Source organism: Mauremys mutica, chromosome 7 (assembly GCF_020497125.1).
Source record: "Mauremys mutica isolate MM-2020 ecotype Southern chromosome 7, ASM2049712v1, whole genome shotgun sequence".
Classification (NCBI taxonomy): Eukaryota; Metazoa; Chordata; order Testudines; family Geoemydidae; genus Mauremys; species Mauremys mutica.
The window spans coordinates 81485573-81512250 of NC_059078.1; the positions used below are offsets into that span (position 1 = coordinate 81485573).

Genomic DNA, 26678 nt, shown 5'->3' on the forward strand with positions numbered 1-26678 from the left:
CTAGTTTCAGGACGGAAAGCAGTTTCTATATGGTAAGTTTTTCAAGGCAGGGACTGTCTCTTGCTATGCATTTGTACAGCATGTACCACAATGATGCCCCCCTATACAAATAATCCTTGATGAGCTACTGGTTCAGACTTTATTTTTTCCCCCAAACAAAGAGTTTGGTCCTAATACAAGAGTCTAGAAGTCCTTCATAAATATTGTGTACAGTAGAACCTCAGAGTTACAAACACCGCAGGAATGGAGGTTATTCGGAACTCTGAACAAAAAGTTATGGTGGTTCTTTCAGAAGTTTATACAACTGAACATTGACTTAATACAGCTTTGAAACTTTTATTATGCAGAAGAAAAATGCTGCTTTTAAACATCTTAATTTAAATGAAACAAGTATAGAAACAGTTTCCTTACCTTGTCAAATCTTTTTTTTAAACTTTCCCTGTATACTTTTCAGTAGTTTACGTTTAACGCAGTACTGTACTGAATTTGTTTGGGGTTTTTTTGGTCTCTGCTGCTGCCTGATTGCGTACTTCCAGTTCCAAATGAGGTGTGTGGTTGACCAGTCATGAATTGACTCTGGTGTTTGTAACTCTGAGGTTCTATTGTATTGCTTTTGCTTGATCATGAGAAGCTGGCTCCTCACTTGTGCCCCAGATGAACTACAAAGAGGAACAGATGACCTATAACTCCAGTTGGCTACTGTTGCTTTCTGACTATCAAAGCACCAGTTGTATACAGAGCCTACTGAGGCTAGTTCAAAGCTAAGAGTACTGATTTCCTCATCTTACTTGTTCTTCTCCACAGCTCCAAGACATTCCATGCCAATGAATCATACTTAATGGAAACCTCAAGTAAGGCCAGGAAAACAATTTCCCATGCTCACCAGGGACATAACTCCTTGTAGCAATATCTTCAGCAACATTTTAACCCTCTGAAGCAGCACACAAAAAATAGTTTGCATAGAACTGATACTTTTCAATTTAAAAAGGAAACGCCTGCAAAGGCAGTTTTTAGCATCTCCAGATAAACAGAATTAACAAGCAAAGGAAAAGAAGATACCAGACCTCCACAAATAAGGGGGGGAAAACAAACGGTTACTAATCTTTCCATAACTGTTGTTTTTCAAGATGTATTGCTCATGTCCATTCTGCATTAGGTGTGCATGTGTTGCATGATCCATTGCCCAAGATTTTCCCCTCACTGGTATCTCTTGGGCTGCTCTAGCACCCTCTGGTGCTGTGTGCTTATGTGCCGGCATAAAGGGCACTGCTGGTTCCGCACACTGTCAGTTCCTTCTTGCCAGCTAACTCCTATAGAGGGGAAGGAGGGTGAGTTGTGGAATGGATATGAGCAACACATCTCAAAGAACAACAGTTACGAAAGGTTAGCAACTGTTTTTTCTTCTTCCAGTGCTTGCTCATGTCCATTCCATGTTAGGTGACTCACAAGTGGTACCCAAAGAGCTGGGCTCAGAGTTCATTGACACATGGTTTGCAACTCAGCTCTCTTAAACCTGACATCATCTCAAGGCTATTCAAAAATTCACAGTCTCGTGATCTGTCCATGACTTACCCCTGACTAAATCTTGGGTGCTCTGGAGGGGGCTGGCCCAGGGGTGCCATGGATTCTTGGGGGTGTGTGGTGGATGGTGACACACAGCCCAGAACCCCTGCTGCGGCTTTCAGGGGAGGATTGGTGGGGCTGGCAGGCTCCCTTCCTGGCTCCGCATGGCTCCCTGGAAGTGATAACATGTCCTCCTAGGCAGAGGCATGTCCAGGAAGGCTCTGCACATTGCCTCCACTCTGAGTGCCGGCTCCACAGCTCCCATTGGCCAGGAACCACAGCCAATGGGAGCTGTGGGGGTGGCGCCTGTAGGTGGAGGCAGTGTACAGTGCCACCTGGCTGCACCTTCACCTAGGAGCTAAGGGAGGGATATGTCGCCTCTTCCAGGGAGCCCCCTGAGGTAAGCGCCGCTCAGAGCCCTCATCCCCTCTCGCACCCCAACCCTGAGCCCTGTCCACACCTAAACTTCTTGCTGCTCATGAGGGTGTGGGGGCAGGGTGGCCTGAGACTGCCTCAGCAGCAGCTGGTGCAGCTGGCCCACAGGCTACCCAAGCGGTCCCTGGGCCAGCTGCATTGGTCACTGCAGAAGTCACCGAGGTCCCAGAAAGTCACAGAATATGTGACCTCTGTGGCAGACTCGCAGCCTTAGTGAAGGCATAGTGAGAGGAGAAGGAATGTACTGTCGACCAGGTTGCAGCCCTGCAGATATCTTGGATCTGGGCCAGAAATGCTGCTGAAGAGACCTGGGCTCTTGTGGACTGAGTGGTCAAGATGGCCAGAGGTGGAATGTTCGCCTGCTCATAGCATAGAATCATAGAATATTAGGGTTGGAAGGGACCTCAGGAGGTCATCTACTCCAACCCCCTGCTCAAAGCAGGACCAATCCCCAATTTTTACCCCAGATCCCTAAGTGGCCCCCTCAAGATTGAACTCACAACCCTGGGTTTAGCAAGCCAGTGTTCAAACCACTGAGCTATCCCTCTCCAGGATGAGCTTCTCTGGGCTGAAACCAGGAGGCCTTTCATCTTCTCTGCTATTGCCACAAAGAGTTGTGTGGACCTGCAGATCGGTTTAGTCCTCTCATTGTAGAAGGTGAGGGTGTGCCTAACATCCAATGAATGAAGCCGCCACTCTTCTGAATTCTTCTGTGGCTTCAGGAAGAAAACTGGCAGGAAAATGGCTTGGTTGCTATGGAACTGCGAGACCACCTTTGGCAGGTAGGCCAGATGGGGGTGCAGTTGAACCTTGTCCCTGAACACTTTGTACTGTGGTTCTGACTTAAGGACGCTGATTTCAAAGACACTTCTAGCTGAGGTAATGGCTATCAGGAAGACAACCTTTCAGAAGAGAAGCAACAGAGGGCACAAAGCTAGCAGCTCAAAGGGAGTGCCCGTGAGTTTCAGTAGGACTGGGTTTAAATCCCATGGTGGAATCAGTTCACGAACCTGAAGGTAAAGCCTCTCTAACCCTTTAAGAAAGTGGATCCTCATTTCATGAGAGAAAACTGACCTACCGCCTACTGAGGGGATGGAAGGATGAAATTGCTGCTTCTGCACCTTTGAGATCCTATGTTTAGAGGCCTGCGTGGATACAAAATGGTCCATGGATATCCATGGATTTGCAGGGCTCTACCTATGTGACCCTGGCTGGGAGGCTGAGATGAATGTAAGCAGTTGATGGTGTTTGTAACTTCTGTTCCTTCTCTTGAATAGGTCCTCCTTGGTGGTGGAGCCAAGAAGCAGGCCAGCTGTTCAGGCCTGAAATGCTTCCTCAAAGGGGTTGGACGGTAGCCCTTGAGTCCTTCAGGCCATGGAGCTTTTTGTCCATTTTCTCCAAAAACAATGAGGAACCCTCAAAGGGGATGTCCTGAATCGACTGCTGGATCTCCTGAGGTAGCCTGGAGGACTGCAGCGAAGAGCATCGCCTAATGGCCAATGCAGAGGCCATCGTTCTGGCTTCTACGTCTTGTGATGCCTGGTGTGAGGCTCTGGCAATATTCTTTCCCTCTTCTAAAAGGGCAGAGAAGTCCTGCGGCAACGAGTCTTTAAATTTCGACAGGGAGTCCTACAAGTTATAATCATATCTCCCCAGAAGGGCTTGCTGGTTTGAGATATGCAGCTGTAGTCTACCCGTCAAATATTTTTTTCTCCCAAACAGATCCAGTTTATGTGTCCTTTTGTTTTGGGGTAGCACTTGCTTGGCGCTAGCTATCCCACTCACTGGCTGTCAATACAACTAGGGACCCAAGAGCAGGCTGAGAGGATAGGTACTTGTACATAATATTTCTTTTCAGCCCTCTTCGAAGTGGGAGGGAGAGAAGATGGGGTCTGCCAGAGGGCTCTGACTGGACCCATTACAGCTTCATTAATGGGTAGGCCCACCTTAGATGGTGCTCCTGCAGCCAGAATGTCAATGATTCCTTGAGCTCCTCAACTTCTAGACCCAGGTTAGTTGCAATTCTCTTTAGAAGCACCTGGTGAGATTTCCCACTAAGGGAAAAATCTTCAGCAACGGTGCATGCGCATACTCACACCTAACATGGAATGGACGTGAGCAAGCATTTGAAGAACTTATGGGACAGATCATCAACTAACATAAATCAGTGTAGTTTATTAATTTTGGTGGAGCTACACACTTTATACTAGCTGAGGGGCTGGCCTAACAATTTTTTTTTAAAGGGAAAGGAAAGAAATTGTTCTTACAGGAAAAAATGTCCAATGTCTTCATTGTTGAGTAAGAAAAATAAACTGGCATTTGAGTACATTGGCAATCAAGTCTCACAATTGATGGATTTGCATTATGCAAGTCTGGCAATTAAATTGCTTTCAAGTTTGTATTAATAAACTCCAAACTTGGGGCTTGTCTTCACTACCGGGGTAAGTCAACCTAAGTTACGCTACTCCAGCTATGTGAACAACGTAGCTGGAGTTGACATAGCTTAGGCCGACTTATGACGGCATCTTCACTGTGCTGCATCGATGAGAGACGCTCTCCTGTCTACTTACCTTCCTCTCATGAAGCTGGAGTCAATCGGAGAGTGCTCTGCCGTCAATTTAGCGGGTCTTCACTAGACCCGCTAAATCGACACCTGCTGCTTCTCTCTCACCAATAGAAGTTGGTCCAATAAAAGATTTTCTCACCCACCTTGTCTCATTAATATCCTCTAATACAGCAACAACTATACTGCATTTACAGTATTAAAGACATTTCACAAGTTACTATGGTTTTGTCTTGGGGATGTACATAAAGAACATGTAGAAAACTATCTATATATAAAAATGTTGAAAGATGTTTTCTCCTTGAGAAGCAATTTATTTTGATGTCTTCCAGACAGATTATGTGAATATATAATACACAGACGGGAGAACTCAATATAACAATTTTGGTAATGTTTATAGTAAGAGATCATCTTATTTTGATATGTTCCCTTAAAGCAAACTGCAGCAACTTTAGTTGCAACATGATTCATTAAGTCACTCAACTGTATTGGCTTACTTTGCAATTATTAGTGATATTCTAGAGCAGAAGTTTGCATATATGGATGATTTGGCACTTGCAACTCAGGCCCATAGCTTTAAAGAACTTGAAGTGACCTTTACACCTGATCTTAAAATCATGGAGGAGTACCTTCCAAAAGTGGCAGCTGAGACCAAATCTGAGCAAATAAGTAGTCTTTACTTTCTGCCTTGAGAAGAGAAATGACACAAAACACGCCATCAAGTTTTGTGGTGAAACTGTGCATTATGACCCAAAGACAACATATCTCGGTGTCATTCTTGAAGGCACACTAATCTTTCATGACCACCTCAAAAAAGTAGTCTATAAAGCAGTGGTGGCCAACCTGAGGCCCATCATGGTAATCTGATTGTGGGCCGCAAGACATTTTGCTGATGTTGACCGTCTACAGCCATCCCCCTCACCCAGCTCCCAGTGGCCACGGTTCACCCTTCCTGGCCAATGGGAGCTGCGGGAAGCAGTGGGCCGCAGGGACGTGATGGCTGTCATTTCCCGCAGCTCCCATTAGCCGGGAACTGCAAACTGAGGCCACTGGGAGATGCGGGGGGCGATGGTCAATGTCAGCAAAATATCTCGTGGCCCGCAATCAGATTACCCTGATGGGCCGCATGCAGCCCGCAGGTTGCCCACTACTGCTCTAAAGTGAAGATTCAGATCAACATTACTCCTGGGGGAATTTTGGGCCACTGCATGTACACATAATTAATGAGCGACGCATATTTTAATTTTTTTGTGCAGAAAAAAGCTTCTGACGGAAAGTTGCTGCAGTTCTGCCTTTTGCCCACCAGAAGGCGTTGTGATGATAGAACAGAGCAGCAGCTCCCAGCCAACCAGGGAAGAGAAAGAGCCTGCAGTACCTTCTTCACAGTACCTGTTGGGCCAGGTCAGGAGACAGGGGTTATGGGGAGACAGACAGCATGGGACTGCTGGCTGGTCACAGACAGGGGCTCATAAGGGTTAGTGGGGGAGGACAGACTAGGCCATAAACTGAATGGGAGTGGAGGCGCAGGGCCACCTGGGGATGGGGCAGGGGTGCAGGGCCACATAGGAACAGGGTGTGGCTGAGTGGGGGCACAGAGACATATGGGTAGAGTGGGAGGGGATGCAGGGCCACATGGGGATGGGAGAGTGGGGGTCTGAGTGGGGGTAGACGGACACATGTGGATGGGGGTGAAAGGACACGTGGTGACGGGGCAGACGTGCCTGACTGAATGAGAGAGGCTTGGGATCAGCTAGGGTCTGCATGGGGAAAGCTCCCTAACAATCCCTCTCCACCCCACAAAAAACATGTTCCATTCTGTTCACACCCAGGCTTCTCTTCCCAGCAATTACTTCCCTCTCCCTCAGCTTCTCCATTACCCCAACTCTCCCAAGCCTTTGCACTACTTCTGAGGGGTGCGGGAAATACAGTTCTTTAGTGTAGTTTAAATGAATTATTACTCAGAGTTCTGTATTAATATGCCTAGTAAGGGAACTATTTGTCAAAAAAAATTCCTGAATTGTTTTTGTTGTCTGTATTGTTACAGACATATTTGCTGACAGGTACAGTAACTCCTCACTTAACGTTGTAGTTATCTTCCTGAAAAATGTGACTAAGTGAAACGATGTTAAGTGAATCCAATTTCCCTATAAGAATGAATGTAAATGGGACAGGTTAGGTTCCAGGGAATTTTTTTTTTTGCCACACAGTACAGTACAGTACTACAGTTGGGAGGTGTCCCCGCCTTACCCCACACAGGCACAGCCCACTGGTACTGGAGACAATGAGGCAGGCAAGGAGGCTGAAGGTGCTGTACGCTAGGAGAAGCACGTTGCGCAGCAGCAGCGGCAGCTTTCCCTACTCTGCAAGTACTGGGGGGGGACCTCAAACCTCAGCCCGCTCCCCCTTCCCCAAGCCCCCACCCTTAACCCGCCTCTTCTCCCCCCCACTTTACTCCTCACACCACGTCCTCACTCCTCCCCCCTCCCTCCCTGCCTCCTGCCCGCAGCAATCAGCTGGCTTGCAGCATTCAGGAGGGAGGGGGGAGGAGCAAGGATACAGTGCGCAGGCTCCTTCTCCCTCCTCTGCCTCCTGAACACTGCAAGCCAGCTGATTGCCACGGGCAGGAGGGAGGCATGCTGAGTCCTCACTCCTCCCCCCTTCCTCCTGAATGCCACACGGAAGCTGATTGCTGTGGGGGGAAAGGTGCTGATCCACGGGGTCTGCCAGCGGGAGGGGAAGCACTATGGGGGAGGGGGAGCGTAGGGGAGCTGCCAGCTGTGGACAAAGCAGGCAGCCAAACAATGTTATAGCGAAGCATTGCACAACTTTAAATGGAGCATGTTCTGTAATTGAGCAGGGACATAAGATCGAAACAACGTTAAGCGAGAGGACGTTAAGTGGGGAGTTACTGTATTGTGAAATAAATGACCAATAATTGAAAATGCTGTGATTATATTGTGTTATTTTGACAAATAAAATATGCAGAATTTGAAAATACTGTGTGCAGAATTTTTAATTTTTTGGCACAGAATTCCTCCAGGAGTACAACATTATTCAAAACTGAGCAGGAACAAGCTAGGGATCAACTGTTTTGGTGCTACGAACATCAGCCTTGGCTCTGGTGTATTAGGTACTGTGCACCAGTGTGGACAAGAAACTGCCATACTCAGCTGTGGACAGCTGCATCAGACCATATAAATCATCATGGGAATTTTAAAATCAATACCTGCCCCATGGCTTTCTGGATTCGAAAACATCAAACCTCCCGCTACCCATCGAGATGTAGCCACAGCATGAACTTAAACGCACTGAAGACTACTCAGAGCTTCTCAGCAGATTATGGATAACATACCCCAATACCACTTGAAATCACAAAAACCACTATGGACCACATGTGACCTCCTCATGTGTCTGGATCAGGCCAGGGAATGGCAAAGTGTCTGGACCTCATCTATCATTCCAAATAAGCACATTGTTACTGACCCAGCAAGCCATCCATCCAGTTTAGCCTGCCACTGACTTTGGACCACATTGAACTGCATCTGAACAAGCCATGGAAGATGCGGCTACTTGCTGCATAAATGAAAAATCAAAGGTTCCCCTTTGTGCAACTGTGGTAAGAACATCCAAACCATCAGAATGCAGAGCCCCAACTCAGCTAGATGATATCTAGAGGAGGCCTTATGGACCTACAATTGCATCCATAGAATATGATGCAGATGCCATATGAATAGGGCCAGTGTTTTCCAGCAAACAGTAATTTTGGATTTTCAAAGCTGGGAATTTTGGGTATTACATTAATACAAAAAATACATGTATTGACCAACATGAGCAATATGAATCCTTTACAGCACAAAAATGCAGTAGCCTACTTTACAGTGTTTACAGACACTTAAAATTTTCTTTTTACAATGAAAATTGTGAGTTTTAGAGCCAGCTGTGTGCAGGGGATGAAGGACAGATGCTAGGCCATGAGGGCTAGAGCCAGGACAGCTGTGTGCTAGGGGGAGGGGGCAGGAGCCAGCTGTGTGTAGGGGAGGTGAGCAGTGGAGAGGTGCTATGGATGCTGCTAGAACAGGCATGAGTGTTGTCCACTCTGCAGCATGGCGAGGGAGCCTGGTGCCCCGCTGCCAAGTGCCCTATCTGCCCAAGGGAAGCTTGGTGGTGTTTTTGCTAAGCCAAGGTCTGTGTGAGGAGGGGCGAAGTTAGTGGCGAGTCTCAACAGCAGCCAGCCCGCAGCCTCTGCCCTGCACCCTGGGGAGGAGTCAAGTGTCTCCAGGCAGAAATCTGGGGGGTCATATAACCCTGCATGCTCCACCCATGCATCACCTTTGCCCTGTGCTATGGGGATTAGTCAGGTGTCTCCAGCAGGAAATCTTGGAGGTGTGACTCTGCATGTCCCACCCCCCCTCTGATCAGCGATTCCGGAAATGAAGTCATTTCGGAAGAAAATATGGCAATTTCTGGAAAACACTGGTTCTTCATATGAGAGAGAGAGAGAGAGAGAGAGAGAGAATGATGAGAGTTAATGGAGAAAAAAGCCCATCACTCAGACATTTTAATTTTAAAACACAACTGCTTGTAACAGTTTTACATTTCTTTTATAATTGGACAAAAAGTACACTATTTGCATAGTGCACTTTACTTTAAATTAGCAGAGCTACATGAAGGGTTTCATTTAGTGAACAGAACTGTAATTTTTTACTTTCCATCCAAGAAAACAATGTAACAGTTTTAATAAAGACAGTGGTTTACTAATAAAGTCACCAAACAAGTCTCGAAGGCCAGGTTGAGGAGCATACTTATTTTAAATCTGTTTGCTCAGTGTTATTTATAGGATATGCTCAGAATAAAGAAAACGGTAGGACATCATGGGAAATATAGCACTAGCACATGCCTGTACAAACAAGATGAATGTCAGGTTATAATGTCCAAATTAGTTTATAAATATCTACATAATGGATATACTCGGGTATTAGTACTGCAATTAACATTAGCTAGTGGATATTTTTATCATCTCTTCTGATTACTAGATTGAGGTCAAGATGTTTACTATTGTTAATGCTAGCCTAGGTGGTTGCACTCAAACTATACATTCTGTTCTGTCTGCTAAGAGGTAGTTAAACATAAATTAGTTCTTTGATTTTACAGAAGCCATGAGCCACATTCTTTATAATCCTAGAACTACATATTATAGTCCAGTTTAAAGAAAATTGAATACGGAATCCTTTTATTGCAGACGTGGTTTTATCTTGGATGTACAGTTCTAGTTGCAAACAATCCACATTTTAGCAGCAAACAATTAAGATCCTTCTCTAACATTTCACAATACATTAATTTTCAAATTTGTATTTTTCTATTAAAGCAGCTTACATTAGATTATAAATCAACTGAACACTAAAGCAGTAATTCCAAATATGTTCAATCAAAATAAAATACCTATTCAGTATTAAAACAATTAGCATAGATGAAATTAAATCACAATACGAGTAAAAATGTAAACATGTTAAGCTAACATCTAAGATACAATTGCAAAAATTAGCTCCACCTACATACAAAAACCACATAAAATAGTTAGGACATTCTGTACAGTACAAGAGATTACTACCGTATTAATCTTCTCATAGCCAGTGGTTCAAGCATCACAGTAAAGAAATACTTTTACTAAATTTCTACAAAATGAAAGGTTGTGCCATCACTGACATCTAAATTGTAGTTCACAGTATATAGGGCTCGTGGACCATTTCCAGCACCCGTCCTCAAGGTCTCAACCATACAATTTTTAAAAATTGCATTAACATAAAATTGTACCAGGTTGTTTTTTAACTCTAGATTGGGATGTACTGATTAATTTTTAAGGCCTGGTCTACACCTTGCTATGTCACTCAGGGCTATGAAAAATCTCAAGCCCTGAGCACCGTAATTAGGTTGACGTAACCCCCTGGTGTAGACATGGCTAGGTGGACAGATGAATTCTTCTGTTGACCTAGGGTACTGCCTCTCGGAGAGGTGGATTACCTACAATGTTGGAAAACCCCTTCCGTTGATGTAGGAAGTGTCTACGCTATCGTGCTGCAGCTGTGTCACTGTAGCACTCATAGCGTAGACATAGCCTAAGCACGAAGCTAAAGTTCCTGAAAAAAATACTTAGTGCTGAGACAATACAAATATGATTAAGTGACAAATGAGATGCATTAAACTCACCCATTTCTCTTTTCATTGTGCTACATTCAAAATGTTTTGGCAATGCATTAAAACACAAAGGTTCATGTGTTTTCAAATGAGTTTTATTGTTTTCTAGATAGTAGAATCCACTTAATAGGCACCCTGATAGATGGCACCCCTGCTTGACTGCCCAAAAATAAATACAGGATAATGAATTTCAATGACTGTGGATAAACTTCATGCCTGGTGCTGTGTAGTAAACCTAGTCACAGAAGTAAATGTGTGAATTTGTATTAGCTAAAAAATGTCCCCTTTTGTGGACCTTTATTTATTTCATGTTGCTTCACTGTTCAGTTATGGATGCTAATCAAATATGACTTAGGGTTTTTTTTAATGCTTTCTGCACTGCTTACCTTTAGTTCAAGTCATGAAATAAAAGCAAATATCATTACAATGTATTATGAGTCTCATAACTGATAAGATAAATGAACTGGCATAGTCTTCTGAGTACCAGGAAGTGCCAATTAAGAGAATTCCACTATATTCATTCAGGTATCAGACAACTTAAGTAATACTATCCCTCTGCTACATGCTTTACTCCTCAACAAACAACTTGAAAGATAGAGGTAAAGAAGAAAGCAGATTACAATTTTTCCAACCCAGAATACTACTGTTATAAAAGCTTCAGCATGTATTTTGTACAATATATTCACATCTTGAGAAATAAACTGACAAAAAATCTTAAACAGTACCTTACCAAACTTCAGTAAAACGATGAAATTAAAAATACAAAATAATTGCATTTTTAAAAGGACCATTGGAGCATTTGAGGTGTTGAACAACATATTAAAACCAAAAAGCAATAAAAGTAAACAAACATTCACATTACAATTCTAACCAATCAAGACATTTAAGTGAAACTCAGAAAAAGCAAGGGGGAATAAAGAGGAAGGTCAGATTTCTAGCAAGTGTATGTATGATAAAGAGAAAGCAACTTTTTCAGTATTGGTAACCAAGTATGTAACCATCCATAATGTAGAAGAACAAATAAACATTTCCTCTCCATATCTAAATTTTTAACTATAGTAATGTTGCAAAAACTTTGTTTCAGGTGTATTACTGAAATGTTTGTTCTCTTTTATGGACAAAATTTAATAAGTAAGCTCCCCAAAACATTGTTTATTTTCCCTCCCCTCCCCTCTGTTCTCCTGCACCAAAAGTTTTGTTTACAACTTTATTCCCTGGAAATGGCACACTTTGACCTTAGAAATAAAGCCATCAAAATGAAAAAAAAAAAAAAAAAAAAAAGCACCTGGAATGAAGATACTGGATTTGGGACATTGGGCACACATGGCAGGACTTGACTCCTTAAAGAGACTATAAATTCCTCACAGGGGGAAAGAGGGAGAAACAACTTTGGGCATGCTTGGGGCACAGTCAAAGACCTGAAAACTTATTAGGAAAATGTGACTAAAGCCAACTGCTGGTGAAATAAATACCTATGCATTTTTTTAAGAATCTCTCCATCTGTCTTCCTTTTTCCACACCACTTCTGTGATAAGCAGGTCATTCTGACCCACCATTGAGTCCTTGATAACAAGGAGAGTCGGCCTCTCTAAGAATGAAGAAAAATCTCTGTTTGGTAAAAATAGTCTGAATAGGAGTAATGAGATTGCATAGTTATTACTGAAATCTGATGGGAGGATTCACAGATTGGAATGTTTGGGCAGGCCTACACTACAGGGTGAAGTTGACTTAAGTTACGCAACTGCAGCTACATGAATAAACATCGCTGGAGTCGACGTAGCTTAGGTCGACTTATTGTGCTGTCTACACTAGACCTGCTAAATCGACCCCCGGTGGATTAGTTGTTGCAGCGTCAATCCACGGTAAGTGTAGACATAACCTTAGTTACTGGCTAAATCTATATTGGAAAGATGATGAGGGTTGGTGCTCTACACCAAAGACAACATTTCCTGTTTTAGAATTGACAACATGGAAGCAAAGGCTCTTGAATGTTTATGCATCAATGTTTTCACTCATAAAGCACAAGATTAAATACTCATGAGGGAAGCTATAGGCCAAATCAGACTAGAAAACAGGACGTAAGCATTTACAACCTAAAGAGAAAAAAAATGACCTTACCATGGGGGATTACAACCTGGGGGAATAAATGCTGGAGGACTGATCCTGCCAGTACTAAAGTGACCTTGGAGTTTACCAATTAGATGCTAATTTCTTTAAAAAATATTGGACCTTATTCTGACAGATAAAGTTGAATTGATCACTGAAATAAAAAGCAGTGTTTGCCTAAGTGCAAGTGAACAAAATTGATTGAGAAGAATGTCAAAAGTAATGTGAAAAAAATAGTAAATAGTTTACGAACACTTTACTAGATGTCCAAATTGCTACAAATTCCTCAGTCTCTCTCTCTCTCACACACACAGTTTACTTAATTAAAAAAAATGTGATTAAAAGGGGGGGATGTGAAACCAGCAATAAAAAAGTCAATATATAATAGAAAGGAAATAGAAGTTGATGGCTATAAATATAAGTTAAATTGTAGGCAATTGACAAGACAAGCTAAAAGTGTGAATAAAAAAAAAAAATCTATGGCAATAGACTTAAGGGCAATGAAAACAATTTTTAAAAAGAAATCACAAAAAAATTCTAAAAATGACAAAAATCCATTAATAGAGATGATAAAATTACCAATGATGCAAAAAACATTAACTATTTTTGTACAGTGTTTGGAAAGGATATTATGTGATATCAGTTCATAATGAATGTTGAAACCCTTTTTATTCCAACGGTAGCTAAAGACAACGTTAATCATCTGCAGAAGTTGAATACTTTTGAAACAGGTAATCCAGATAACTTGTACCCATGAATTTTACAAGAAGTGTCTGAGGAGCTCTCTGGACCAATGAAGTTAATGTTTAATACATCTCGTAACAGTAGGGAAGTTCCAGAGGTCTTGAAAAAAAACAATGCTGTGCGAATCCCAAGGAAAATAATGGAACAGCTGATATGGGATTCATTTAAAGATGGAAATGTAATTAATGCTAGTCAACGTGGTTACATGGAAAATAGGTATTGTCAAATGAGCTTTATACCTTTGATATGAAAAAGTTTAGTTGATAAAGGTTAATGGACTGATATAATATACTTACAAATTTTGTAAGGTGGGTGAATTAGTTGCACAAAATTCTGATTAAAATTCTAGTGCTATATAAAATCAATATGGCCTATAAAATGGATTAAAAACAAGTGGAAAGATCTCAAAATGTAATATTAATAGGGAATCAATGAGAGTGGGTGCTTTTAGTGAGATCTTAAACGGATCAGTTCTTGGCCCAATACTATTCAATATTTTTACTTAATGATTTGGAAGAAAATGTAAAATCTCTAGTGATAAAGTTTGCAGAGAACACAAAGATTGGTGAAGTAGTACGGGTCACTTTTACAGAATAATCTAGATTTTTTTTCAATTGGACTTAAGAGTGTTTTAATGTAGCCAAATGCAAGGTCTAGGAACAAATAATGTAGGTCATAACTGAAGGATGATGGACTGTATTCTTGAAAGCAGTGACTCTGAAGACAACTTTGGTCATCGTCAGCTCTCAGTGAAATGCTGTGGCAAAAAGATAATGTGATCCTTTGGGAATATCAAGTAGAAGTAGGGAGGTAATATGACTCTGTACATGGTATTTGTAGAATCACTACTGAAATACTGAGTCTACACTTCAAAAAGAATGTTGAAATATTTGAGATGCTCAGAGAAGAATGATCAGAAATCAGGAAACATTCCTTGCAATAAGACTTAAGGAATTCACTTGATAGTGGTCTATAACTAGCTACACACAAGGAGATGATTTGATAGTAGAGGGTTCTAAACTAGCAGACTAAAGGCATAAGATCCAATGGCTGAAAGTTGAAACTAAAAAAATTCAAACGGGAAATAAAGCACACATTTTAACAGTAATAATTAACCACTGGAATAGCTTGCCATCACTTGAAGTCTTTAAATAAACACTGGATGCTTTCCTAAAAGATATGCTGTAGTTCAAAATACAGGAACTGAACTCAATGGAAGAGCTTCTGGACGAAATTCAATGGCCTGTTATGCAAGAGATCAGAATAAATCATTATGGCCCTTCTGGCCTTAAAAAGCTATGAACTATAACTATTTATTTAGTTTTGGTAGTTTGGTCAAGAAAAGGAAAAAACAATGTATCCTTCCTTCCAACAGCATTGTAAGATTGAAGCTGAAAGAGCAGCAAATACATCATGGAAAACATTCCATTAAAAATAGTTCTGTTTGTTTTATTCTCTGTATTTCTGTTCTGCAGTTCAATTAGTTGAGGGTCTCCAATTTTACATAATCATATATTTATTCTTTAGTTTGTCTGCTTCTGCTACTTATTTTCCCACCATTGTAACATGACGATTTGGCGCTGCAAGAACGATTACAGATATCAATGTCAGAAAAGAGGATCATGATGAAACAAAGACTGAGCAGGGGCACTCTGAAAAACCTAATGTCCCAATCCTGCAAAAAGATTTGCAAGTGGGAACCTTACTCTCATGCAGAATACATGGACTCTAATGAACTAATAGGTTAGTAAGAGTTCTGCTTGTAAATCCTTTTACAAGATTACAACCATAGAGCTTCCACTTCATGCATGAGGACAAAAACAGAACTCATGCCTGAGAAATTTTAAAACTTCTGATCTGCGAGCTACACTTTAGAACTAAACCAAGATTTAAAAAACCTGATTAAAAAAAACCTGACGAAGGCAACCAACAGACATTTCGCAACAGTTATAAACCAGGCTATTTTATAACTCCATGAGGCATCTAGCACTGAACATTTATTAGTTAAAAATACTTTGACCTTTGTATGAACTAAGAAGGCAACATCTGAAACAGTAAAGGAAGTGTCTGGAAATAAAAAATCTCTAAATAATTAAGTTTACTATTATTCCAAAATTCTTTCCAGGATTAAAACTATTTATTTTTAAACACACACTAGCAATTCAGAATACATCAGGGACAGTAGAATATTAGATTGATGTTACTACAATACTTCTATCCTTTGCCTTTGAACTTCAAAGCAAATGGTTTATTTTGAAGGCTTTGCTGCTATATAAAAAATTTTAGTGAATTGTATGTAAAATTACTGATAAGATTTTCAGAACACAGTTCTGAATTCCAGTGTTCTTGATGGCTGACTAGCAAGCAGTCCTTTGCTTGTGGATAAGGCTCTGGTGTAAAGGAAAGTCTGCATCTTATGTGATGCAGTTGTTTCCATGGAGGAAATGTAGTGACCTGTACTCTGAAATCCAGAGATGGTAGCATGAGGCCTCTCCATACATTGAGGATCACGTGCAGTAGCCCAAGAAAGTCGTCTGCTCACTGTAATCTGTAGCTCCCGTGAAAGTGGTGAACAAACCCAACGGGGTTGTTTGACCTAAATGATTTCACCTACATGTTAGGTCTCAAAGTCAAAGAAAAAAGTGAGGGGAAAAAGAAAAAAAATTATACTAGTAATAAGGCTCTGCATTCAAGTTTGTCTACCACCAACTGGTGGGATGCCAGTATTACAGACTTTTGATATGGAGTAATTCGTTCCTTATAATGGTCAGAAAAGTGACTGTAAAATTGACATCTTATGTGCTTTCTGTGTGTAATCAGTCATATATATCAATTTTTAGATATTAAGATTTTTTAAAAAGTTCCATTAGCCTTGCAAAACCAACAGTTAGAAGGAGATCATTCTATTCTGTCTCAAATGCTATCAGAATGAATAGATAACCTGCATTAGACTTGGTCAATTCTGACAGTATGGGCCAGAAAAAAATCTCATAGATCTCAGACTGAGCCGGCAAAGTTGTTCAAAAAGTCTTAATTTATAAATTGAGCACATCTGATATGGAGACACTGAAACAAACCTTGGAATTACCTTTTAGAGCGTGACCATGCTTTAAGGGTAGCACGAAATTTCCGATACTGCATGTAGTGTGGAGAAGTACAAAGGTTTAAACATCTTGGAGATGTTCCCTTCTACAACACGTGCATGCACACACACACATTACCCTTTATACTTTGTTAGGTTTAAACATCTTGGAGATGTTCCCTTCTACAACACGTGCATGCACACACAGTACCCTTTATACTTTGTTAGAGAAATTCTTTAGATCTTGACAGTGACAAGCAGAGCTGAGATTGCAATACCCTTTATACTTTGTTAGAGAAATTCTTTAGATCTTGACAGTGACAAGCAGAGCTGAGATTGCAATACAAAATATGGGCTTAGAATTATATACATTAAAAATAGTTGTAATGGCTCAGTTCTTATCAAAGACTCAGGTCACTGATAAATGTCAAATACTAGTAAACTTTATATGTTGGTCACTTTTATAAACTAAATGTTACACCTGTGACTGCAACCATGATCTAGGATCTAGTATTTCTTTGATGGATTTCTGTCTAGGAGCTGGCACTGGTTTGGTTTCAGACTGTGTCTCAGTAACTGAAGAGAGAGGATTTTCACTGTCAATTGAGCTGCTTTTCCTGCAAGGAACCAGTTTGCGAGGAGCAGCATTGGGCCTCTGCAACTGATACATCATGGAAGATAACTTGGCATCAAAAGAAGAAGAGGTCCTACGTGCAATGGTAGGCTTCTTCCACAAGTTTTCCTTGTCCAACTGATCTGTGATCATCTGAGTTTTTGAGCTGTATGGTAGCTTATCAGACGGTGGAAGTGGAGCTCTTCTTTTCTTTCCTTTGCCATCATTAGGACTTACTATCTCACTATTTGCATCTGGAAACACAATATTTTTCTGGACAAGCATCTGGTGAGAACCATCAAATAATGGGGCCCATACAGAAGGTACAGACTCCTTCTGCTGGCCAATCAGGAACTCTCCATCAGTGTCCTCAATTTTCCTTTGTATGATATCTGTTAAACCTTCATGTTTCACTGGAGAATCAATACCTACAATTTTAGAAGAAATTAGATGAACTCTGATTAAAATGGTTCCTAAATATTTTACTCACCCTGAGTGTGGTTATTAATTGATTGAATACAAAACTGTGCAAAGTATGTTCCCCAAATCTTAGACTAGCATTAAGACCTACAACAGTCTAGAAATGGAAAAGATTATCATGTTTACAGAAAGAGGTCTAGAAGCTTTTCATGGTTTCTGGGACTCATGTACTTAGTAGGCAGTGGTCATAGTTTAGTTTTTATTTATTTTTCCACAAAAATAAAAAATGCAATGCATTACTAGAAATAGATCTAGCTATAATAAAGTTCTTGTACACTACTTGAAACATTTCATTTCAGCAAAGGTGTACAGAATCTAAGCGCAAAGATCAATGCAAAAAACCCTAAATCTCACATATGTAAGTGTGCAAAAGTCAAAACTATTAAATATTCTTGTGCTACCCCCCCCCACTCGCCCCCCAAAGGACACTTTTACACTCAAGGTTTTTTCTTCAGGATATTCTTGAAGATAACTCAGTCCAATTCCTCCTCCCCCAGTAATGTAATTTACAGTGCATCAGCCAGAATATATGCATAGTCTATTGATTTCCCTGTTTGTAGATCAGTATCACTTATGCTACCTCTGTCTCTAAAACATCAATAAGAGCATAAACATATCACAATGTGACACTGCACCCCATATTATTCATAGTGATATGATTATGGCATAATTATGATGCATTTTGTACAAGATGGGGCATGTAAAGTGTCATTGGAAAAGTTAAGATTTGCTGAATATTATTATCCTATTTGTATACATGTATCATTTTTGTATCTGAAGTTATGAATATTGATTATGTATCTGTATGTCACATGTAGTCATGCCTGGGTGACACTCACTAGGCAAGATGCTTCCATCTAAATACCTAAGGTAATAATTGGAGATATACCAATCTCCTAGAACTGAAAGGACCTTGAAAGGTCATTGAGTCCAGCCCCCTGCCTTCACCAGCAGGACCAATTTTTGCCCCAGATCCCTAAGTGGCCTCCTCAAGGATTGAACTCACAACCCTGGGTTTAGCAGGCCAATGCTCAAACCACTGAGCTATCCCTCCCCTCTTCACCTGGTTGTGAAGAGCCCATTCAGGGTAATGGGCAATCAGGAAGAACAATAGGCCTTAGGAGAAACTTATCTCTCACCCGGTGAGCCTTCCTGTGAATGTTTCGGCCAATAAGTAAGTAATGGCTGCTATGACTCTGCAAGGGCATGTGACCAGCTCACAAGACACTCGACTCCATTTTGGGGGCCTGAATTTTTCCCACAAACTGGGTTGGGAACTCTTTTTGAGCCAAAAAGGGTTCCAGCCATATGCTAAAGCTATGTAAGTCAGGGAGCGACAGCTGTTGTTCTTCACTCCTCCACAACTCAACGTCTGAGAGAAGCTCCGAAAGAAAAGGACTTGGAATGGGGTCAGGGATCCCAAGCTGCAAAGCAAATGCAACTTGTTCCTTAAGAATCTGCAAGCCCGCTTGTATCATCAGCCAGGGTGAGAATTTGCTAATTCATATCCTATCTTTCTAGTATTTTAGGCTTAGTTGGCAGTTTTGTTTATTTACTAGGTAATCTACTTTGATCTGTTTGCCATCACTTATAATCAAATAAGATCTATCTTTTTGTAGTTAATAAATGCATTTCTATTTTAATCTAAACTAGTGCGCCTTTTGTGTGAAGTGTCTGGGGAAAAATCTCAGCCTTGTTACCACAAGTGTGCATATTCCTCTCCACATTGAGGGAGGGGCAGACATATTAGTGAGTTTACATTGTACAGATCTCTGTGCAGTGCAAGACGATACAATTTTGGGTTTATACTCCCGGGGTCAGGGAGGTGAGCAGTGTGTGCTTGGGGAGGTGGGAAACTGGCTGGGGTCTGCTGTTTGTACTTGGGTGGCTTAGGTAAAGCACTCTCAGGTAGCTCAGTTTGGGTGTGTAGCACCACCTGCTGTTGTGTTGGGTGATAACAGGGCCTAGGTGAAGCTGGCTGTGTCCCAACCCAGGAAGCAGTGTGGGCAGGGCCAGTACAATTGAGCGGTCAGAGGGGCACAAAGGTTTCTCACGGCTCCCAGACTGCACCCCAGGGTGACAATCCATCACACACAGATCCTACATAAATAACTAACAAATTCTTAGCATTTAGCATCTAGATGATGGATTTGTATTTATTTATGAATGCTATAATTGGTCAGGAAACACTTAAAATTCCTCAGTGATGTCTCTAAATATCTGCAGCACCATGCTCCAAAACTTAATATATACCCTCATATGTCTCATGTGATTTAGTGTTTTTCTGCTCTGCATTCATAGTTCAAATATGACTTTTTAGACTGTTAAATTAATGCACTGATGCATTATTACTCAATGACGCACATGTCAATTTGAGCATTTTTGCAATTCAGACAGGAGATCAAGCAGCAGGCAATCAGACATTTAAACTTATCCCTATAAAATGTTTTTCAGCCAATACCACATCAGATTCATAGAGTGGCCTACTTCTAGTCTATAAAAAACTATTTATATAACATATTTTATTAAAATAATCCCTCTGCATTGTATTTCACTATGCAAAAATTGATGTCTGAACATTGGTACAGCTCAAATACATTTTAGAGAGATTTTTTACAAGTCTATTTTTCAAGGTTGTTGCCAGCAGCCAAACAATAAGTTCTAAGTAGATCTTACATAACTTGGAAAAAACAGATAATTGAATGCAACTAGTTAAAGGCATTATTGGTCTGTAGTCTGGACTATTTAAAACCATTACATTTTAATCCTCTGGATTTTGAACTATTTCTATGGCGAGTATTTATTTCTAGTGACAGCTTTTGTGTCTAAATGTTTTCAGGGCTCCTTAATTAAAGTTCACATTGAATTTTTTTTTGTTCAAGGTATGAAAATGTGTTCAATATTTTTGTCCACTTATTAAGAAAAATATTTAATATGAGCTCCTTGGTGTGCAATTATGGTGCTCCATTATATTATCTGAATTGCCTTTGAAAAATTCAGCATTTTAACACCAACAGCAGAAGCTATTTGAATAGAGACAACATTGTTTCTGTTACCCTGCAGCTTGAAAAGACAAATCCCACTTACTCATATCATGGTAGACTGAGGTTGCCTCTTTTGTCAAGAACAAAGGTGGTTTCCGTGGTGACATAATCTCAATTTTCATAAATTCTTCACAACAATGTTTCCACTGGCCTGAGAGGGAATAGAGAACAACGATTAGAACTTAAACACTCCACCTTTTAAAGAGTTTGAAATCATTAAGTTGCATTTGTGAACTACTATAACAGGCAAATCTGGACAGTATCTATATTTAATGTTGCAACAGTCCTCACTAGATACTGTATTTTCAACTGAAATTTCATCCTAACCCTTAACACAAAGATTATAAACAGATATTAACCGAAGAGCTCCAATTTAATCAACCCAGCAGTACTATCAGACAGAAAGGCTAAAACCCCATAATTTACACAAAACTCCTCAAATATCAGATAAAAAGGTAAGTGTTTAAAGCAAGGAAGCTTCATGAAAATTATTCATCTGGAAATATAAGAATCCAGTATATAGCAAACCTACTGTTATACCATAGTTTTACTTGATAGTTTTGACTTTAATATTTTTTTTGGCTATCGGACCACGAAAAGCATCTTAGCAGTTAACCAAAGCCAAGGAAACCTCTGTTTCTATTAATAGATTTTGACCTTAAGGAAAATAGGCCCTGCCAGTAAAATTGCTTTTTACAAACTAATCTCTCACTCCCATTTCTTTTCTGATCACGTTAGTTTTAAGAGAATTTTAGAACCACCAAGGAACAACAGGCATTTGAATGCCAAGTGACCTAGTTTTTCCCATACTACAAGAAATTGTCTCTGAAAATCCACTGGTAGTCTAATGTTATCTATAATGGGGGAAAAAAGTAGTCCTTTCACCCCTCCCCATCTAACATAAGGAGGATATTCTAGTTTACACATTGTGGTTTTTCTAATTGATAGAATATCTTATTGTAATCAAGCCAGAGCTATAAAAGAAGAAATACAAACTACAGAACAATACCCAATTTCCAAAACCCCAGTTCTTCGATTTTATTGGTGTGGTTCCCAATTCAATACCGATACTTTGTATCTACCTGGCTTAGTTTCCCCATGATCTGATGAAGAATATGATTTTCAGACTCCAACTAATTTTTTTTTTAAGCTTAGTCCATCAAATGGTATCTATTTTTTATCTACTTATGCATTTAACTTGCTACATTTAAAGGTGTCGTAGTGGGAAGACTATGGGCAGTTTTACACTAGAAGCACTACAGCATCGGTGCAACTGTGCCACTGTAGCACGTCTGGTGAAGACACTCTATGCTGATGGGAGAACGCTCTTCCATCGGCATAATTGCTTCACCTCCACGAGAGGCGGAAGTTACATCAGCAGGAGATCGTCTCCCACTAACATAGCACCTGTGTGGAGTGCTTAGGTCGCTGTAACTTGCGTTGCTCAGGGGAGGTGTCTTGACTTTTGTGTAGACCTGCCCTAAGATTAACCAATCCCTCTGCACACTTCATCTTGTTAATATTTGGAGTTAAATTTAAACAAGCAACACAATATACTACTTAAAAGAGACTAACAAGGCAAGTGAGAGCATATATTTTATCTGGAGTAAAAACAGTGAAGTTACACAGTTTAGCCAATGTCAGTGAGTGAGCTTCCTCTAGAAATCTAAAAGTGAGCACACTGAAGCATTTCACCACTGGAAAAACAAGACTAGGGAACAAGGCACCAATTATCTAATTTGTCTCTTGAGCAGTAAAGCCCCACCTACTTTTTTGTTTATTAGCCCATAGCAAACAGTCATGTGCGAGGTGTGGGCGGGAAATGCCAGGTATAAAACCTTATGGTCAGAAGGGGTACCAAAACAGAGGAGGTACCACTGGAGTCAAATCATCCCTGACTGCTTAGTTCTAGAAGACTGACAACTCCTTCACCCAGAGTGCTATCTGAGCAAAAGCTGAATCATGGGTGCCATAATCCTACATAGTTGGGTCTAAGTCAGGGGTAGGCAACCTATAGCACGTGTGCCAAAGGCAGCACACGACCCGATTTTCAGTGGCACTCACACTGCCAGGGTCCTGGCCACTGGTCCGGGGGGATCTGTATTTTAATTTAAGAAGTTTCATTTAAAATTAAACATTTTAAAAACCTTATTTACTTTACATACAACAATAGTTTAGTTATATATTATAGACTTGTAGAAAGAGACATTTTAACATTTTTAGAAGGTATTACTGGCACGCAAAACCTTAAATTAGAGTGAATAAATGAAGACTCGGCACACCACTTCTGAAAGGTTGCCGACCCCTGGCCTAAGTCATTATGTACCTTTTCTATCTGCAATAGTTAATCAAATTTTGATCCAAAACAAGTTTTCAATAAATTTCAAAGGCCAACCATCAGCTCAGCATCCTCAGGTTCCCTCTAATGCTTCATACCCAAAGGTTTCTATTTTTCTCAAATGATGTCAGGATTCTATAAAATAAGTAACTATATTTTACTACTACAGATGAGGGAAGAATGGTGAGACTCCAGCAGGCCTATGAAAGATAACCTAGTTAAACTGCTAAACAGACCAATCTCTTCCGAAACATACACACAGAAAACACAAGAAGTCTACGTCTATTTTGATTTCCTGAGAAAATTCAGACTAGATGTTTCTGGGCTTATTGGCATTTATAGGATGATTTAAAAATCATAGCACCCTGAGGAGTTGACTATGGTTCAGTAAAATACCTCTATTTTTCAGTGGCAGAGAACACACTACCTACTGTGTTCATGGAGAACATTTTTGTTCTCTTCATTACAGATGACAGATTATTATGTAATTTCAGTTCAGATTGTTAAACGTTTCTTTTGAGGTTACATAGCTACACCACTAAAAGGACATGCTGCCAAAACTGCATACTTACTAAGATCGTAGAAATGCTGCCAGAAAGCTTCCATCCACTTATGAAGTTCTTCCCTGCTGTCAGCTGCAAAAAGTTGAGTCACAGCCTCTCCATCCACAGGGTTGGTAACAGTAAAGTTATTAATTCTTTTCTCGGTGCCCCTATCCACAGCACGGATTCTGGTTTCCTACGAGTCACAATAAAATAGATTGAGACTCTGGTAATCAGTTATTGCTCCACCCAATCATTAATCTTCAGTTCAACATTAATATCACAGGCCGATTCAAATTAGGGTATTTATCCAGCGTAGGTTTAGTTTGTTTGGTGGTTGTTGGGTTTTGGGGGTTTTTTTGGGCAGGGGAGGGGGGAGGACTTATGAAAAGGTAAAACAGAATAACTGACAATACAAATTAATTTCTTACATAATTATTAAAAAAAGGTAACAGATATAAAAGATAAGATAATAAAGCTGAGTTGATGCAGTATATGTTAAGAGATATACCAAGGATACATATAAGTTATTTGTTCCTTAAACAGTTCATCCTGCTGCCGCTCACCTTTCCTCAGTACAGTTCAGTTGATAACTTAATAGAGACAGTAAGTTATTGTGTTTCTCAATTCTTATTCTGGTCATATTTCTATAGATGGTATTTAGTTTTTGGACAACAATAATGAAAGACGTTTCTTTTGGCTGCAGTTGTACATTCTCAACTGGCACTATTTTAGTTTAGTTTCAGAAAATCAAGGCATTTGTCAAATACCATAGCTACAGGAGTTTGGAAAAGGAAACGATCCAGTCCAAGTTGAAATGGACATTTATAGAAAGTTACCCACACAGATTTAACGGAACAAATTTCCAATATTCAAAAATTCAAACTTCTGAGTATTATAAGTCTTACATTTTGCCCTCATGCCAAAAATCCATTTGCTCCTTTAAAAGAAATATTTGAGTATGTAACAGCCATATTTAGTGAGTTCTGGCAAGATCCTATTAAAATACTATTGCCCCATAGCATAAACTAAAACAAAGTTCTAGCCAATAGTATGGAAAGGACTTTGCTGTTTTAATAGTGTTCTTGAACTATGCTGCAGCACTACTCAGCCCAAGGTTTGGCACTGTTCCAGGGCACGGTTAAAACAGTTTCAAAATCTAGACTGGACCAAATGGTATTTTAATCATATGTGGGTTCCCGGATATGATCTTAGTACAGTGCAAATCTGATTAAAAATGGAGGTTGGGTCATCATAAGTATTTTTTCTAATGTAAAACACCAGAATATTTTAAGAGACTAAAAATCTTGTAAGGTGCAGAGTAAAATATTCTAACACACACTTTGACAACAATGCTGCTTTGCAGTACACACACTCATTCAATGAAATAAAATATAGCCATTAACCATACTTCATTTACAAGAAAAAAAAACAGATTACACTGGAATGAGACATTGCTTTCTCCATTAAACTTTTCACTTCAAACTGATTGAACTCCCCTCCCTGCAACCCATTTCAAATGAATGTTAAACACCAGTTACAGATTTCAAATGTAGAACTATAGAAATTAATTTATATATTTTGTCCTATGGAAATAATCCTAATGCTGATAGTCTGAAAAATAAAGATTGTTCTGTAGAACATTCCCCAGATTTTTAAATGCATTACTGAGGTAACCATTTGAAATACTAACACAGCTATTTGCAGCATATCTGATGGATTTGCTCATTTAAATTCTTCTGTCTAAAAATAGGAGATGAAGTAATTCATCCATAAGTGCTGAACATCCCATTAACTCAGGTAACCATAGATACTTGCAAAAAATTAAATAAAACAGATTAACATTTGACAGGTAAGAATTTCAAGCATTCCCTATACAAGTTTATTAAATGATGTTTGCTGCAAGGTTTATTCCACAAATATATTGTTATTCTACGGAGATAAATTCTCAAGCAACAATCTATACCTCACACTTGAGTATTTAAGTAATGATACAAGATGCCATTAGAGTAATGAGCTGATCAGTTTACCTACCAGTGATACATTACACTACATGCACATCTTCACCAAAAACAAATACAAAAATGTACTATAAGGCACCATGTTATAATACAATAGCGTTCCTACCTTTCACAATGTTAAAATTATTGAACAAATTATGCTACAGCCCTTGTAAAGGCCAGGACCATCATGCTGGTTGAGTTCAGTGTTTCTCATGTAGGCAGTCCTGAGGAGTTGGTATTGCTCCTGTTGGGGACAGGGTTGTGCTCTAAGTATGCATGATGCATTCTTGAAAGGATGGAGAAATGTAAGGAAGAGAAACTGAAATTCCATGACATTGTCTGATAAAGCTTAGAACTTCCCTTTCTTACTGCCCCAAAACCAAGTTTCCTTTGCCCAGCAGTACCCCTCTCCCAGGAAATTTCCATATGTGAAGGGTTGTTATAAAGGGGAGGACCTTCCATTAAAGGAACAGTGCCACTCCTCTCCAAAGTCAATTGTGAAAAAACTGAAGGACAATGAAGGTTAGCTCAGAAGGTCCATTTCAAAACATAAGAAATAATTTTCTGAAGTTAAGACAAATGCTAAATAGTCTAGAAACTTTGTATACACTAAGATTAAACACAATTTATCATATATGACACACAGTTCATTTTTATTCAAGTTTTAATCCAGAAACAGCTAAAAATAGCTTTAAAATCAAAAGAAAGTCTGTTTGTGCATTGTTTTTATCTGTCATGTCAAAAATAATCTACAATTTCCCCTAGTTTTGTTTCAGGTTGGCAGAGAATTATGATTAAACTTAGAACAATGCTCTCTCATTTTACACATCAGCTCATGGATCTCTCCCCTCCCTCCCATTTGTAATTACATAATATCCATGCGACAACTACAGCAAATGCCTATGCAGAATAGGAACTTTAGGAAAGCACATGATGTATTTTTAGCAACGTAGCAGCGAGAAACAAGGAGAAG

General features: G+C 40.0%; 1 protein-coding gene across 2 annotated transcripts in view; it reads right to left on the reverse strand.

Moving 5' to 3' along the window:
* Positions 1–9181: 9181 nt before the first annotated feature.
* Positions 9182–26678, reverse strand: part of RTKN2 (rhotekin 2) — a 69884-nt gene continuing 52387 nt past the window's right edge. For both annotated transcript variants that reach the window (XM_045025585.1, XM_045025583.1), the window contains 3 exons: positions 23733–23898; positions 20866–20973; positions 9182–17726 (listed from right to left, as the gene is read on the reverse strand). In XM_045025585.1, the coding sequence (XP_044881520.1) occupies positions 17161–17726; positions 20866–20973; positions 23733–23898 (840 nt within the window). In that variant the 3' untranslated portion in view covers positions 9182–17160. The remainder of the gene's footprint in view (positions 17727–20865; positions 20974–23732; positions 23899–26678) is intronic.